At 43.4% G+C, this 16910-nt stretch overlaps 1 protein-coding gene across 1 annotated transcript in view; it reads left to right on the top strand.

Moving 5' to 3' along the window:
- camk1da (calcium/calmodulin-dependent protein kinase 1Da) overlaps window positions 1-16910 on the top strand; it is a 354041-nt gene that overhangs the window by 173016 nt on the left and 164115 nt on the right. The window contains exon 3 of the mRNA XM_068005083.1: window positions 9548-9622. Within this exon, the coding sequence (XP_067861184.1) occupies window positions 9548-9622 (75 nt within the window). The remainder of the gene's footprint in view (window positions 1-9547; window positions 9623-16910) is intronic.

Genomic DNA, 16910 nt, shown 5'->3' with positions numbered 1-16910 from the left:
TTTTATTTGAAAAGGTGGCCTAGGAATTTTTTGTGCTTTTAATATGTATGTAATGCAAGCGTAGATTTTATGAATTTGCGTTCCCAGCACTGGATTTTGTGCACCAGTAGTTCACATCAGCAGTTCGGGTGTGGAGCTCAACGCACCCCATGGAACGTTTAATGGACAAAAAAATCCTGCAGGACGTACTGACTGTGCCTGAATTTCCATCTTGCACTTTTGACACGTGTAGCTCTGCACTGGGAACACAATATCTACACTCCAATAAGATGTAATGCTGTCTATAAACGACCGTTACTAAGTATACTGGAATCAAATATTTTATATTCTAATGGTTCTTCATATTGAAGCATTGGATGTCATTTGCAAATTTACTTCAATTTAGAATTTACTCTTCCTTTCCTTCTTGCTACCATTTTATTTTTCCCCCTGTTTTGGTCCCATCTTCATGCAGGGGGAGAAGCAGACTGCCTGCTCTCAAGTCTCTAATGCTACATTTAGATTGGAGCTGTACGTCATGAAGGGGTTCACCCACTACTGGTTGCTAATCCTTTTGCACAAGTTCTCTTGGGTTTGATACACATACGTAGTGGGCTCTGGCATCTGCAGCAACCCCAAGAGCTGACAACAACGTAACAGCCACAGACAGCACAAACAGGTGCTCCAGAATGAGGTTTTATTATTTAATCAAGCAGCACACAATATACAAAAATGAAACCAGATGCTGAAAGTTTGTATCATTGCTCAGCAATGGAACTGGTCAGACTCTGAGAAATACTTGAAATTGAAGAGGCAGAAGAAACACAAGGACAATTATGCAGATTGGTTACCTGCATATGAGATCGGAGCAATCATTTTTTAAATCCAATATAAAAAATTAAGCTCTACACATGATGAGAACTAATTACATTTCAGAATCGTGTCATTTAGAACTTAATAGTATTTTAATACTTAACTTTTAAAATAATGCACAAAGAACACTGTGTATGCAGTAGAATTTCTCACCTTGTGCAGAAGTTTAAGCTTCAATTTGTGTGACCTTTCATTTACTTTTATTAAATATGATGTGGAGATGCCGGTGATGGACTGGGGTTGACAATTGTAAACAATTTTACAACACCAAGTTATAGTCCAGCAATTTTATTTGAAATTCACAAGCTTTCGGAGGCTTCCTCCTTCCTCAGGTGAATGTGGAATATTAAATATACAGCATTATAATGGTTAAGGATGGTATTTGACATTTATAATCTTGTTTTTGAATTGCCTTCTCATGAGTTTGCACTCACATTTGATGAATCTATTGTACACTTTGATCAGACGGTGTTTACAAGTGGAGTACTGTGATGTGTTAAGGTTTCTTGGCATGATTGTGCCTGCGTTGGAAGAAATGTGACTCGAGTTAATGCAATTTACTTTTGGTCTTTGGGGTTCATTTGGGTCAAAGAGGGTCCTGCCTGCTCGTAGTTATCTTTGTCGGGGGGATTATCCTTGTGGCCTATCTATAGAGGATGAAAACATTATTTACAGCACTTGTATAACGCCAGTGGCATTAGTGGGGATCCCTAGGACTGGTTGCTGATTGTCACCCTTGTAATCTCATCCAACACCAGCAACAGAAAAAAACACTTTGTAATACTTGGTGGATTTTTTTTCATGGATTACTGAGAGCTGGATCGATAACATCAAGGTCAAGTTTCAAAGCATCAAAGCTTCAGCTTTAGCAGCTTTTGAGTATTGTGAGGCAGCTTTCAGAACTCATCCAAAAATGTGTAGAGTGAACGACACGGGTGAAAAAAACAAACCACAGTTCAGAGGCTGCTAAGTTAACATAGTCAATCAGACAGTGGAAGCATTATGTTAGATAAGCATCTGCATTATTTCGTTGGAGTATCGTAATGATTGCCATCGACATTTGAAGTTGCAGATGAAGCCATTTGCTGGCGGAGGCAAGCAGCTCAGTGCACAGAAGTGCTGAGTAACAATTCATCGCCCAAGACGATGTACAACATCAGAATACTAATAGGAATTATATAGAACCCCAGGCAGGGAAAAAGAAATGGGGAAAAGCAGACGCAAAGCTTTATTTGCTGTTGTATTTCAGCACATTTTATGTAAAACAATTTGTCCAGACATCTACAACGTTTTTAGTACAAACTTCCAAATATTTTTAAACATTAATTTCCATATCTCACCATATGGCTTCTTCCTTTTACAATCATCTATTTTTCCTTCATTAGATTTTCCATTTTTCCACAATTTATGGTTTAAAGCATACAAGTAGCCTGGCTACAATCACCCAGACCTTTTGGAATCATAGAATCATAGAAAGATTACAGCACGGAAGGAGGCCATTCGGCCCGTCAAGTCCGCATGGCTCTATGCACGAGCAATCCACCTCATCCCATATCCCCGTAGCCCTGCACATTTTTTTTGTTTCAAGTACTTATCCAGTACTCTTTTGTAGGCCATGATTGAATCTGCCTCCACCACCCCCTTGGGCAGTGCATTCCAAATCCCAACCACTCGCTGTGTAAAAAAGTTTTTCCTCGTGTCACCTTTGCTTATTTTGCCAATCACCTTAAATCTATGCCCTCTGGTTCTTGACCCTTCCGCCAATGGGAGCAGTTTCTCTCTAACTACTCTGTCTAGACCCTTCATGATTTTGAATATCAAATCTCCACTCAACCGTCTCTGTTCCAAAGAGAACAACCCCAGCTTCTCCAGACTATCCACGTAATTTAAGTCCCTCATCCCTGGAATCATTCTAGTAAATCTCCTCTGCACCCTCTCGAAGGCCTTCACATCCTTGCTAAAGTGTGGTACCCAGAACTGGACAAAATACTCCAGTTGTAGCTGAACTATTATTTTATAAAGGTTCTTCATGACTTCCTTGCTTTTTTTTAATCGTTCATGGGATGTGGGTGTCGCTGGCCAGGCCAGCATTTATTGCCCATCCCTAATTGCCCTTGAGAAGGTGGTGGTGAGCTGCCTTCTTGAACCGCTGCAGTCCGTGTGGTGATGGTTCTCCAACAGTGCTGTTAGGTAGGGAGTTCCAGCATTTTGACACAGCGACAATGACGGAATGGTGATATATTTCCAAGTTGGGATGGTGTGTGACTTGGAGGGGAACGTGCAGGTGGTGGTGTTCCCATATGCCTGCTGCCCTTGTGCTTCTAGGTGGTAGAGGTCGCAGGTTTGGGAGGTGCTGTCGAAGAAGCCGTGGCGAGTTGCTGCAGTGCATCCTATGGATGGTACACACTGCAGCCACAGTGCGCCGGTGTTGAAGGATGTGAATGTTTGGGATGGTGGATGGGGTGCCAATCAAGCGGGCTGCTTTGTCCTGGATGGTGTCGAGCTTCTTGGCTGTTGTTCGAGCTGCACTCATCCAGGCAAGTGGAGAGTATTCCATCACACTCCTGACTTGTGCCTTGTAGATGGTAGAAAGGCTTTGGGGAGTCAGGAGGTGAGTCACTTGCTGCAAAATACCCAGCCTCTGACCTGCTTTTGTAGCCACAGTATTTATGTGGCTGGTCCAGTTAAGTTCCTGGTCAATGGTGACCCCCAGGATGTTGATGGTGGGGGATTTGGTAATGGTAATGCCGTTGAATGTCATGGGGAGGTGGTTAGACTCTCTCTTGTTGGAGATGGTCATTGCTTGGCACTTGTCTGGCACGAATGTTACTTGCCACTTATGAGCCCAAGACTGGATGTTGTCCAGGTCTTGCTGCATGCGGGCACGGACTGCTTCATTATCTGATGGGTTGCGAATGGAACTGAACACTGTGCAATCATCAGCGAACATCCCCATTTCTGACCTTATGATGGAGGGAAGGTCATTGATGAAGCAGCTGTAGATGGTTGGGCCTAGGAGACTGCCCTGAGGAACTCCTGCAGCAATGTCCTGGGGCTGAGATGATTGGCTTCCAACAACCACTACCATCTTCCTTTGTGCTAGGTATGACTCCAGCCACTGAAGAGTTTTCCCCCTGATTCTCATTGACGTCAATTTTACTAGGGCTCCTTGGTGCCACACTCGGTCAAATGCTGCCTTGATGTCAAGGGCAGTCACTCTCACCCCACCTCTGGAATTCAGCTCTTTTGTCCATGTTTGGTCCAAGGCTGTAATGAGGTCTGGAGCTGAGTGGTCCTGGCGGAACCCAAACTGAGCATCGGTGAGCAGGTTATTGGTGAGTAAGTTGACGATACCTTCCATCACTTTGCTGATGATTGAGAGTAGACTGATGGGGCGGTAATTGGCTGGATTGGATTTGTCCTGCTTTTTGTGGGCAAGACATACCTGGGCAGTTTTCCACATTGTCGGGTAGATGGCAGTGTTGTTGCTGTACAGGAACAGTTTGGCTAGAGGCGCGGCTGGTTCTGGAGCACAAGTCTTCAGCACCACAGCCAGGATGTTGTCGGGGCCCATAGCCTTTGCTGTATCCAGTGCACTCAGCCGTTTCTTGATATCATGTGGAGTGAATCGAATTGGCTGAAGACTGGCTTCTGTGATGGTGGGGATATCGGGAGGAGGCTGAGATCAATCATCCACTCGGCACTTCTGGCTGAAGATGGTTGCAAATGCTTCAGCCTTGTCTTTTGCACTCACGCGCTGGACTCCGCCATCATTGAGGATGGGGATATTCACAGAGCCTCCTCTTCCCATTAGTTGTTTAATTGTCCACCACCATTCACGACTGGATGTGACAGGACTGCAGAGCTTTGATCTGATCCGTTGGTTGTGGAATTGCTTAGCTCTGTCTATAGCATGTTGCTTCCGCTGTTTAGCATGCATGTAGTCCTGAGTTGTAGCTTCACCAGGTCGGCACCTCATTTTTAGGCATGCCTGTGCTGCTCCTGGCATGCTCTTCTACACTCCTCATTGAACCAGTGTTGATCCCCTGGCTTGTTGGTAATAGTAGAGTGAGGAATATGCCAGGACATGAGGTTACAGATTGTGCTATAATACAATTCTGCTGCTGCAGATGGCCTACAGCGCCTCATGGATGCCCAGTTTTGAGCTGCTAGATCTGTTCTGAATCTATCCCATTTAGCACAGTGGTAATGCCACACAACACGTTGGATGGTGTCCTCAGTGTGAAGACGGGACTTTGTCTCCATGAGGACTGTGCGGTGGTCACTCCTACCAATACCGTCATGGACAGATGCATCTACGACAGGTAGATTGGTGAGGATGAGGTCAAGTAAGTTTTTCCCTCGTGTTGGTTCGCTCACCACCTGCCGCAAGCCCGGTCTGGCAGCTATGTCCTTCAGGACTCGGCCAGCTCGGTCAGTAGTGGTGCTACCGAGCCACTCTTGGTGATGGACATTGAAGACCCCCCGCAGAGTACATTCTGTGCCCTTGCTACCCTCAGTACATTGAGGAGGACTGATTCATTAGCTGAGGAAGGACGGTAGGTGGTAATCAGCAGGAGGTTTCCTTGCCCATGTTTGACCTGATGCCATGAGATTTCATGGGGTCTGGAGTCAATGTTGAGGACTCCCAGGACCACTCCCTCCTGACTGTATATCACCTTACCACCATCTCTGGTGGGTCTGTCCTGCCGGTGGGACAGAACGTACCCAGGGATGGTGATAGAAGAGTCTGGGACCTTGGCTGAAAGGTATGATTCTATGTCAGGCTGTTGCTTGACTAGTGTGTGGGACAGCTCTCCCAATTTTGACACAAGTCCCCAGATGTTAGTAAGGAGCACTTTGCAGGTTTGCCTTTGCTGTGTCCTGTGCCTAGTGGTCCATCCGGTTTTATTCTTTCTTTTTGTAGCAAGATTGTACAACTGAGGCCACTTGTGCTAGGCCATTAAGAATCGCCCACATTGCTGTGGGCCTGGAGTCACACATAGGCCAGACCGGGTAAGGACGGCAGGTTTCCTTCCCTAAAGGGAATTAGTGAACCAGATGGGTTTTTACAACAATCCATAAGTTTCATGGCCACCATTATTGATATTAGTTTTTTTAAATTCCAGATTTTATTTAATTAATTGAATTTAAATTCCCTAGCTGCCGTGGCGGGATTTTAACTCATGACTCTGGATTACTAGCCCAGTAACATAACCACTATGCTACTGTACCCCTAACACATGTTACGTCAAAGGTTGTAACGTGTCAGGGTGTGGGATGATGAATAATCTCCCTGATCTGTTTCCTGCTTTGCTTCTGTCGTTAATACTGTCATTTTTCTCCTTTTCATTTTTCAAATTGTGTTTGATTCCTTTAAGAGGTATTCCCTGGGACTCCCTAATGGCACAGTGAGTGACTGCATTGCACAGTGTGCTACTCAGTCCTTAGACCAGGAACAGTTATTCCCTTCCCCCTACAGTCTGCACAATTTAAAAAAAAACGTTTGGAGTCACTTCAATGTGGCTTTTGACTTCATTAATAGTTTCTCCCTTGGTGATGCCCTGCACTTTGGGTCTTGGCCATTTAATCAATTTAGAAAAATATACTTTCTTCATTCAGTTTTTTTTCAATTCTATTTTATATTCATGTAATGCAACTGTTCTACCTGGACTTCATGCCGGTATGATTCACAGATAGAGAGTGGAAGCTGCTGAGAAAACTGTCTCACAGCCGTTAAGAATAAATAACCCCGCTTACTTGTCTGTTAGATCAGAACAAAGCCCCAAAGGCTTCTGCATACAGACAAGCTTTCTTTCAGAATGTGATTTTGTGCAGTGATGTTCCCATTGTATTTGATGCTTCAATGTCGTATTCCCCCGGAGCCTCTTCGATGACGCGTTGAGCAAATGCAATGTGTGATGAAGTACCAGAGGGCGCCCGTAGAACTGTATCCCAGGGTGAGCCTCCACCCTAAGGAGAGGAAGGAGAAAAAGAAGAGGCATTGCTGCCTGTGCCAGATGGAAATGGGTTTCCAGTGGATTGCAATAAGTAAGCTTCTTGGCAGTCTGCTGACTTCAGTTGCTCTAATTGCAGTTCCTTTTAAAATAATAAACTAAAGTGATGCACTGCTACAAATCTCAACTACAGAGCGTTTGGAGTGTGTGAAGATTCCCCATATACTGCAAGACGGGATGGAACACAGTAGTCACAGCTGTCAGGAGATGGACTTCCATCCTGTAAAGCAGAGATAGCTGGAGACGAGGAGTGCCCCAAGGGCCCAGGGCACTGGATGTTGCTGGGCATGCTGGTGTTCTAGCAGCTGCAGTGACATTATCTGTTTGCATTGTAATACTTAACAGGACTGGGTGTGGTTAGACTTAACAGTCAGTCTGTTCACTACACAGGAGTGCAGCCAGTGACCCTTGTCCATGTCATTCTACTTGGGATCAGGGTCAGGCAAATGAGATTCAGGAGATAGTTTAAGTGCCACTGTGGATGATGTGTACTTCCCTCTAAGGGAGACCCTATGGAAGCTTCTTTGAACTTAAATTTGAACATTAATTCTTCTACTACTGTTTAAACTGTTTTTAGATATAATTTTGTAATTATATTTTCTTCTTTTTAATATGCCATAGAAATTTTTTTCATTTATTGAAAATTTGCTTCAATAAAACTGTTTCATCATTTCTGTCACCAGGCTTTCATTGCTTGATGCCTATAATCAGCATTTATTTCACTTTTTAAAGAAAGGATGTTGATAAATGCCTCACACAGGATGTATTTCTCACTCTCTGTGATGAGTACTCTCGGCCTCTAAAGTGTTGTGGCAAAGATTGTGGTCTTCCATCTTCCGGGCCTTGATTGCATGTAGAAAGTGGCTAGTCTGCTGTCCTTAAATCAGTGATAAAATGCTGTGTAATTTACAAGGGAAAATTAAATTAATATAGTTGACATCTCACGAACATCATAGAATGCACTCAAAATGGTTATTTTTTGTAGCATTGAATTTCCCACTATGTTGTTTTATTTATATTGCTTAATTCAAATTATTGTATTATTCAAATATTTTTTTGCACAACAAAACTTTGAATTATCAGTAGATAATATACACCACCCCCAAAAAACACACTCCTAGCTTCTCTCCCACCCACCCCCTCACTCCCAAGCAAAGTACTGCACCTGGCTTATCTTCTCCCCCTCCCACTCCATCACCACTCCCAGCTTCTCTCCCTCTCCCTCCCCCTCCATCTCTAAAATCATCTCCCAGCTTCTCTCCCTCTCCCTCCCCCTCCATCTCTAAAATCATCTCCCAGCTTCTCTCCACCTCCCCCTCCATCTCTAAAATCATCTCCCAGCTTCTCTCCACCTCCCCCTCCATCTCTAAAATCATCTCCCAGCTTCTCTCCAACTCCCCCTCTGTCTCTAAAATCATCTCCCAGCTTCTCTCCATCTCCCCCTCCGTCTCTAAAATCATCTCCCAGCTTCTCTCCACCTCCCCCTCCATCTCTAAAATCACCTCCCAGCTTCTCTCCATCTCCCCCTCCGTCTCTAAAATCACCTCTCAGCTTCTCTCCATCTCCCCCTCCATCTCTAAAATCATCTCCCAGCTTCTCTCCACCTCCCCCTCCATCTCTAAAATCATCTCCCAGCTTCTCTCCCTCCCCCCTCCATCTCTAAAATCATCTCCCAGCTTCTCTCCCTCCCCCTCCATCTCTAAAATCACCTCCCAGCTTCTCTCCCTCCCCCTCCATCTCTAAAATCACCTCCCAGCTTCTCTCCCTCCCCCTCCATCTCTAAAATCACCTCCCAGCTTCTCTCCACCTCCCCCTCCATCTCTAAAATCACTCCTCCCAGCTTCTCTCTCCATCTCCCTCTGTTTCTCAAATCATCATTCCCATCCTCTCCTCCTCCCCATCTATCTCAAATCACCATTCCGAGCCTCTCCCCCTCCCCCAATTATCTCAAATCACCACTCCCAGCCCTCTTCCTCCCCCATCTATCTCAAATCACCACTCCCAGCCCTCTTCCTCCCCCCTGAAGCACTGCCCCACACTTCTCTCCCTTCTCTCCTTTCTCTCCTTGCCCCCCTTCCTCCAAAAGTGCAGCTCTCAGCTCCCCCTTCCCCCAAGCTTTGCTCTTGAGCTACAACATGCTGGGGCACCTGCTGCGATTACGCTTCATCACCTAAAAGTGAAGCTGTCGGCTCCCCGCTTGCTAAGCTTTGCCCCTGAGCTCCTACTTGCTGGGGCTCCTGTTGTGATTGACGCCACTGCACACTGAGGGCAGGAATTGCCAATCTCACAGGAACTTTTGGCACGCAGGGCTGTTAATCATTTAGAGCAGGTGAGATCTTGGGTGCATTGCTTGTGGGAGGGGTGCAAATTTTCATCCACAAAAGCAGACGTGTGAACAGTGCCCCCAAAATGGCGATGCCTGCTCATACATGGACAGTTGGCATATATGATGATTTTTAAGGAAAATTTTATGTATTTTTAAAAAAAAGATCTTCCTGCTAAATAAGATTTTCTTTGCCTTAGAAAGGCAAAATTAACACATGGATTTTGCCATCTTTTCAAGATTATGTAAATGGTTTAAAGATGCCAATGCTGGTCGACAGGAAGCTGGCCCAGGTCTCAAATCAAACTGTTTTTGTCAGGGCTGAACATTTACACTGCTATCTTCTGCTTTCCAGAATAAAGCACGAAAACATTGTTGCCCTGGAGGACATTTATGAGAGCCCGAACCACTTGTATCTTGTGATGCAGCTGTGAGTATCAGACAGTATTAATGCATTGTTTACTGGAGCTTGGGTTGTTTGGAGTGCCAGACAGTTCACAACTATAAAATTTCTTTTAACCATAGTGCACGAAGCAGTTGTCTTTTTAAATGCAACTTTAGATCTCACAATAAATCAAACAATGAGAAAAATTGACGATAACCACTTTGCAGGTAAAGACATGTCAAGATTGGCAAATCTGTTGATTGGCTTACAACGTTTAATATAGAGATTGTACTGATAAAATATCAGGAATCCTAGAGGCCTTTGGGAATGAGATTTGTATTAAATTGGTTTCTTTAGCCCAATCTTTTGCAATAAATAATTCACTGTGTACTAGTGATGTCATTGTTTCCAGGTAACAGGGCTATTTGTGTCTTTAACGTAAAATAGAAAACATGGCTGGGGTGATACTAGCATACAAATACTCAACGCATTTATCGGAAATTCCATTATCCTCTATTTTAACACCCCCCCGGTGGCATATTTTCCAGATTCAGCTTCCACACTGGTGTGAAGTTGAAACCCCCATTAAAATTAATGCTTCAAGATGCCAACAGCTCCTCCCCATTAGTGACCTCAATGGAGGAAAGGAGAACCAAAATGACAATGCCAATCAAGGCAAGAAATTTTGACGTTTTCTTTTGAAAGATAGTGCACGTAGGGGTTGATAATCCAGTCCAGGCATGGCACAAGCCTGCTGGGACCACTGCTCCTTAGGTGCTCCAAGCACCTGCACACAAATGTGCTGACCTCACCTAACAACAAAGGATAGAAATGAATTACCTTTTGTGCAGGCTCCCAGCGCTTCAGTCACTGGCTGGCTGCATTGGGCGTGCTAGGTGCATCAGGCACCAGGTATGCCTCAGCACCCAGTGGTATGGGAATGTGTGCCTGCCACCACATTATCAGCCCTTAGTTCTTATATTTTTTCCATATAGACAATTGGGGAATACTTCAAATAAAAAGTACTCCACTTAGACACTTCTTTCCCATTAATTGTTTGTTGTAGACATCACCAAGCACACTGGTGCCTTATATTAAAACAACTAGCTGTTGCTCCTGGATCGTCTGCTTTCTGCAGCGTGGTTGTGATGTTGAACTGTTAAGGTGAAGCTATATTTAGACTGGCCTGCTAGTCCTTGGGAAGTGGTTCAAATAGGCACACCTTGAGGTCAATTAAAGGCTAATTACTAAGGAAAGCTTCTTCAGATTAGCAGTTGCTTGTAAATCCCTGACTCCTGCCCTTGGGAAGAAGGCCAGGTTATCAAGGTTAGAAGAACCCAGCAGGAAAGACTGGCATTCTTTCCTTTCTTCAACATCTAAAAAAAATTGTTTAGTTGTGACTTGTTGCTGTTTTCTGAATGACATTTGAGCCAATAAGATTTTGCTGTAACAGATACCTTGCATGTTCGACATGTTGGCCCTGTTTTAGAAGCGTGACTTTTATATATACAAGTGCAGAACCTGTGGTGTTGATGATAATAAATTGGTTGATATGGTATTTTGTAAGGACAGAATATTAAACCATATAATGCACATTCATATTTTGGGATTTACTGACCATTTTTCCACAGAAATGATTCAAAAATTGAGTTTTTAAAGCAAAAATTAAAAAAGACAGTGAGACGATAAGTGGTTAAAATGCTAATGAGCTAAGCTTTGATGTTGTTTCTCTATAGACTATAAATAATAAGCAATTTGTTTGTCTGCCCTGGCAATAAACGCCATTGTATTGGGAAGTTTATGTTCCTTTGTGATTGTGAACAGAGGGTGGAAAAAAGACAGAGATGGAGACAAGGGGTCGGATTTTAACCCTCAAGAATGGGTGGATTGGGGGCAGGTAGCACAGTTTTGGTCTCCTTATCTAAAGAAAGATATACTTGCCTTAGAGGCGGTGCAACGGAGGTTCACTAGATTGAATCCTGGGATGAGAGGGTTGTCCTATGATGAGAGATTGAGTAGAATGGGCCTAGATCCACTGAAGTTTGGAAGAATGAGCGGTGATCTCATCAAAGCATATAAGATTCTGAGGGGACTTGACAGGGTAGATGCTGAGAGGTTGTTTCCCCTGACTGGAGAGTCTCGAACTTGAGGGCATAGTCTCAAGATAAAGGGTTGGCTGTTTAAGACTTGAGATGAGGAGCAATTTCTTCACTCAGGGGGTTGTGAATCTTTGGAATTCTCTACCCCAGAGAGCTGTGGATGCTGAGTCATTATACATTCAAGGCTAAGATAGATAGATTTTTGGACTCTAGGGGAATCAAGGGATATGGGGATCGGGTGGGAAAGTGGAGTTGAGGTCGAAGATCAGCCATGATCTGATTGAACGGCGGAGCAGGCTCAAGGAGCCATATGGCCTACTCCTGCTCCTATTTCTTATGACCGCAACCCAGCTCCAATGCACCCGCTTCCGGGTTTAACGGTGGCGCGTTTGGCTGTGTGCAAGTAACCTACTCTCCAGAGCCAGCTCCATAATCAGTGCAGGCAGCCGGGTACTTATCAGAGCAATTTACTTGATTATGAGTTGATAATTAGGAGATTTTAAATTGAATTTAAGAGACCTGAGAATTTAACACCACCAGCGCGGGTTTCCCAGGCTGCGGGAATGACTGTGGGTACAGGGAGGCGAGAATGGCTGGATACATAAGGTAAGTGCACTTATTGCACTGCTTGTGGGCCAGGAGGAGCAGGAGTGCTTTCCTTTGGCTCACCAAGCTTACCTATTAAACACCCTGCGATCAGCCGACTCCGTCCTACAACGTCTGATGCGCCCCAACCCGTCCGTATGATGTCCGACATCCCCCCACCCAAACCCTAAAGACCCCGATCCCTCCCCGTAGCCCTGCAAATGTTTTCCCTTCAAGTATTAATCCAATTCCTTTTTAGAAGCCACAATTGAATCTGCTTCCACCACCCTTTCAGACAGCGCATTCCAGATCATAACTACTCGCTGTGTAAAAAAGTATTTCCTTATGTCGCCTTTGGGTTTTTGCCAATCACCTTAAACCTGTGCCCTCTGGTTCTTGACCCTTCCGCCAATGGGGACGGTTTCTCTTTATTTACTTCATCTAAACCCTTCATGATTTTGAACACTTCTATCAAATCTCCTCTCAACCTTCTCTGCTCTAAGGAGAACAACTCCAGCTTCTCCAGTCTATCCACGTAACTGAAGTCCCTCATCCCTGGAACCATTCTAGTAAATCTTTTCTGCATGCTCTCGAAAGCCTTCACATCTTTCCTAAAGTGCAGTGCCCAGAATTGGTCACAATACTCCAGTTGTGGCCAAACCAGTGTTTTATAAAGGTTCAACATAACTTCCTTGCTTTTGTACTCTACGCCTCTATTTATAAAGTGCAGGATCCTGTATGCTTTTTAAACTACTTTCTCAACCTGTCCTGCCACCTTCAAAGATTTGTGCACATATACTTTCAGGCCTGTCTGTTCCTGCACCCCCTTTAGAATTGTGCCATTTAGTTTATATTGTTGCCTCTCCTCATTCTTCCTGCCAAAATATATCACTTTGCACTTCTCTGTGTTAAATTTCATCTGCCATGTGTCTGCCCATTCCACCAGCTTGTCCATGTCCTCTTGAAGTCTATTACAATTACCTCACTGTTTACTACACTTCCAAGTTTTGTGTCAACTGCAGATATGTTCAGAAATTGATGCATGTCATATAATTATTAAACACAAATAATTAATTATGAGTGTGCATTCTGGTAAGTTCATAGCACATATAAGATGTGTTGATCCCAACAACTAGAATTTATTACAAAGGTTTGTCTTTCCAAAAATCATGGGGGCAACATGAGAAACACTGCCCTATTTATCTTTTTTTGAAAACTTCAATGATTAATAACATGAGTCTTGTTACTAATCTTGGCAGTGTTTTTTGTTTTGTTGCAATCCTTTTTAGAAGAACATGCCTTGCCATGATATGAACACAAGTTGTACTGATTGAAATAAGTGATTCTGATCATAACTGTTGCTTTGTATGTTCACATGCTGTAAAATGAAGCAGCTTATTGATTCAAATCTGGACTCATCTTACCAAATATATATTTTTTAATTCTGCCTTTGAAGAGATTGAAGAAGTACATGTGCGAAAGACATGAATATCCAGTTCAGATCATAAGGGATACTGTTGTTACACCCCTAGGTTACACTACCCTACAGTTAGATATTGGGTAGTACAGGCACAACCCTAAACATAAGAAGTTCAGACCCCTTACAGGAGTAACCAGCACCACTGTACCCAAGAGAATATCTAAAGCAAGACCTCAAACTTGTAGCATGCACAATATATTCTTCTGCTAAGGTGAAGCTGCCTTCCTTTAAAGCCAAATTGTCTCTGTTGTTAACTAAAAAGAAGTTCAGGTCAATCAGAGTTTAATTAGAAACATAGAAACATAGAAAATAGGAGCAAGAGTAGGCCATTCGGCCCTTTGGGCCTGCACCACCATTCAAAATGATCATGGCTGATCGTCTAACTCAATACCCTGTTCCCGTTTTTTCCCCATATCCCTTGATCCCTTTAGCATTAAGAAATATATCCATCTCCTTCTTGAATCCATCTCATGACTTGGCCTCCACTGCTTTCTGTGGTAGAGAATTCCACAGGTTCAACACCCTCTGAGTGAAGAAATTTCTCCTCATCTTGGTTCTAAATGGCATATCCCGTATCGTGAAACTGTGACCCTTGGTTCTGGACTCCCCAGCCATTGGGAACATGCTCCCTGCATCTAGTCTCTCTAGTCCTGTTAGAATTTTATATGTTTCGATGAGATCACCTCTCATTCTTCTAAACTCCAGTGAATATAGGCCTAGTCAACCCCATCTCTCCTCATACGTCAATCCTGCCATCCCAGAAATCAGTCTGGTAAACCTTTTTTGCACTCCCTCCATGGCAAGGACAACCTTCCTCAGATAAGGAGACCAAAACTGCACACAATACTCCAGATGTGGTCTCACCAAAGCCCTGTATAACTGCAGTAAGACATCCCTGCTCCTGTACTCAAATCCTCTTGCAATGAAGGCCAACATACCATTCGCCTTCCTAACTGCTTGCTGCATCTGAATGCTCGCTTTCAGCGACTGGCGTACAAGGACACCCAGGTCTCGTTGCTCCTCCCCTTTTCCCAATCTATCACCATTCAGATAATAATCTACCTTTCTGTTTTTACAATCAAAGTGGATAACCTCACATTTATTCACATTATACTACATCTGCCATGTTCTTGCCCACTCACCCAACTTGTCTAAATCACATTGGAGCCTCTTTGCATCCTCCTGACAGCTCACATTCCACCCCAGCTTTGTGTTGTCTGCAAACTTGGAAATGTTACATTTAGTTCCCTCATCCAAATCATTGATGTATATTGTGAATAGCTGGGGCCCAAGCACTGATCCCTGCGGTACCCCCCTAGTCACTGCCTGCCACCCAGAAAAAGACCCGTTTATTCCTACTTTCTGTTTCCTGTCTGTCAACCAATTCTCAATCCATGCCAGTATATTCCCCCCAATCCCATGTGCTTTAATTTTGCACACTAATCTCTTGTGTGGGACCTTATCAAAAGCCTTCTGAAAATCCAAGTACACCACATCCACTGGTTCTCCTCTATCTATTCTACTGGTTACATCCTCAAAAAACTCCCGTAGATTTGTTAAGCATGATTTCCCTTTCATAAACCCATGCTGACTTTGTCCAATCGCGTTAATGCCCTCCAAGTGTTCTGTTATCACATCTTTTATAATAGACTCTAGCATTTTCCCCACTACTGATGTTAGGCTAACTGGTCTGTAATTCCTTGTTTTTTCTCTCCCTCCTTTTTTAAATATTGGGGTTACATTTGCCACCCTCCAATCTGTTTGGTCAGCGAACTTGGCAGATTACATTGTGCTTGTCAGTTTAAGGCTGCAGATCAGAAGCACCCAGCATTTTAAGATTGTTTTGTATCTGTAGTAAAGTGTGTTGTCTTGAGTGTGAAATCTGAAAGTGCCAAATGTACCATTTTCACAAGGATCAGTGCAGGGAAAGGAGGCCATTCAGCCCATCTTTCTCATTCTTCCATAGAAACCTATAATTCCCCCCATTACAGCATGAGAGAGAGAAAAAGGTAGCATGTACCCTGGTATCATCTCTGGGGTTTAGATGACTATTAAAACTACTTAAGCTTTACCTAGAAGATCGCAACATGAGTTCAGATAAAGAAGGTTCTTTGGCCCATTTGACCTGATCCTTTCAGAATACCAACCCACCATCTAGCTGATTTTTTAAATGACTTGGTGTCCTGGACTCAACTTGTACCTGATTGTGGTTCTTAAGAAGATCACATACTGCAATCATCTCACAATACCCATTATTCTGCACAGGCTGCAATAGCATGTTCAGCAGTGGCTCACTAGATATACTGTCAAGTTGCTAAATAGGGCTTCTTAGATTGAAGTCACATAGAATTTTGAAGGTGAACCCAGCAGTAAAAATTTATTAATATCAGTGTTTTGCTGCTGAACCCAAATCCCCTGCCCAGAATTCTGAATGGCCTATTATCAAAGACTGCTGCTTGTAATAGTTGTACTTTATTGCACCACATGGGGGCTGACATTTACTGTCTTTGTGCTCACAAGCTGATTTCATTGTAGACAGGTTTTCCAATAAAGATGGTCCAAAACATGGAGTATCATTCAAAGCTTTGACTGCAACTGTTGTAGGCATCAAAGTACTCTGGATAGGCTATTGCATCCAGGGACCATTTTTATTGAGAAATCTGTTCAAAATGAGAGAGATTGCAAGCACAACAAATGCAAAATGTCGGGACGTATTTAGCAGAACAATAAATGCAATATTGTATTTGGATTTCTTCACCGTTCAGAATACTGGGCTGCAGTTTAGTTTGGGAGTGACTATTGAAATATAACATTATTTTAAGGGAGTTGTATTCCCCTTTAAGAGTATACAGGTTCAGATTCAGTCTCTCCCCTTGCAGTATTCCCATGCCTTTTCCTAAATTCAAGTACAGCCTGAACAATCCTGCTGATTTTCACGGCTCAAGAATTAGATTTTGGATGATTCAAGTTATCAAGTGAAATGCAAGATATGCATCAAATGAAAACACCTTCTTAAAGAGTGATATTGAAGTAATTACAGTGAATGATATGCATTTATCCTAACATCAATCCTTTTAGTACTGGGATCAATGCAAGGAATAATCCCAGCACTCTCTGGGTCACTGGGCTGTTTTGTGGCTATGTTTCTACTGCAGCTCTTCAACCAAAT

The sequence above is a fragment of the Heptranchias perlo genome, chromosome 24, assembly GCF_035084215.1.
Source record: "Heptranchias perlo isolate sHepPer1 chromosome 24, sHepPer1.hap1, whole genome shotgun sequence".
Lineage (NCBI taxonomy): Eukaryota > Metazoa > Chordata > Chondrichthyes > Hexanchiformes > Hexanchidae > Heptranchias > Heptranchias perlo.
This window is presented reverse-complemented; position numbering and strand designations above follow the sequence as displayed.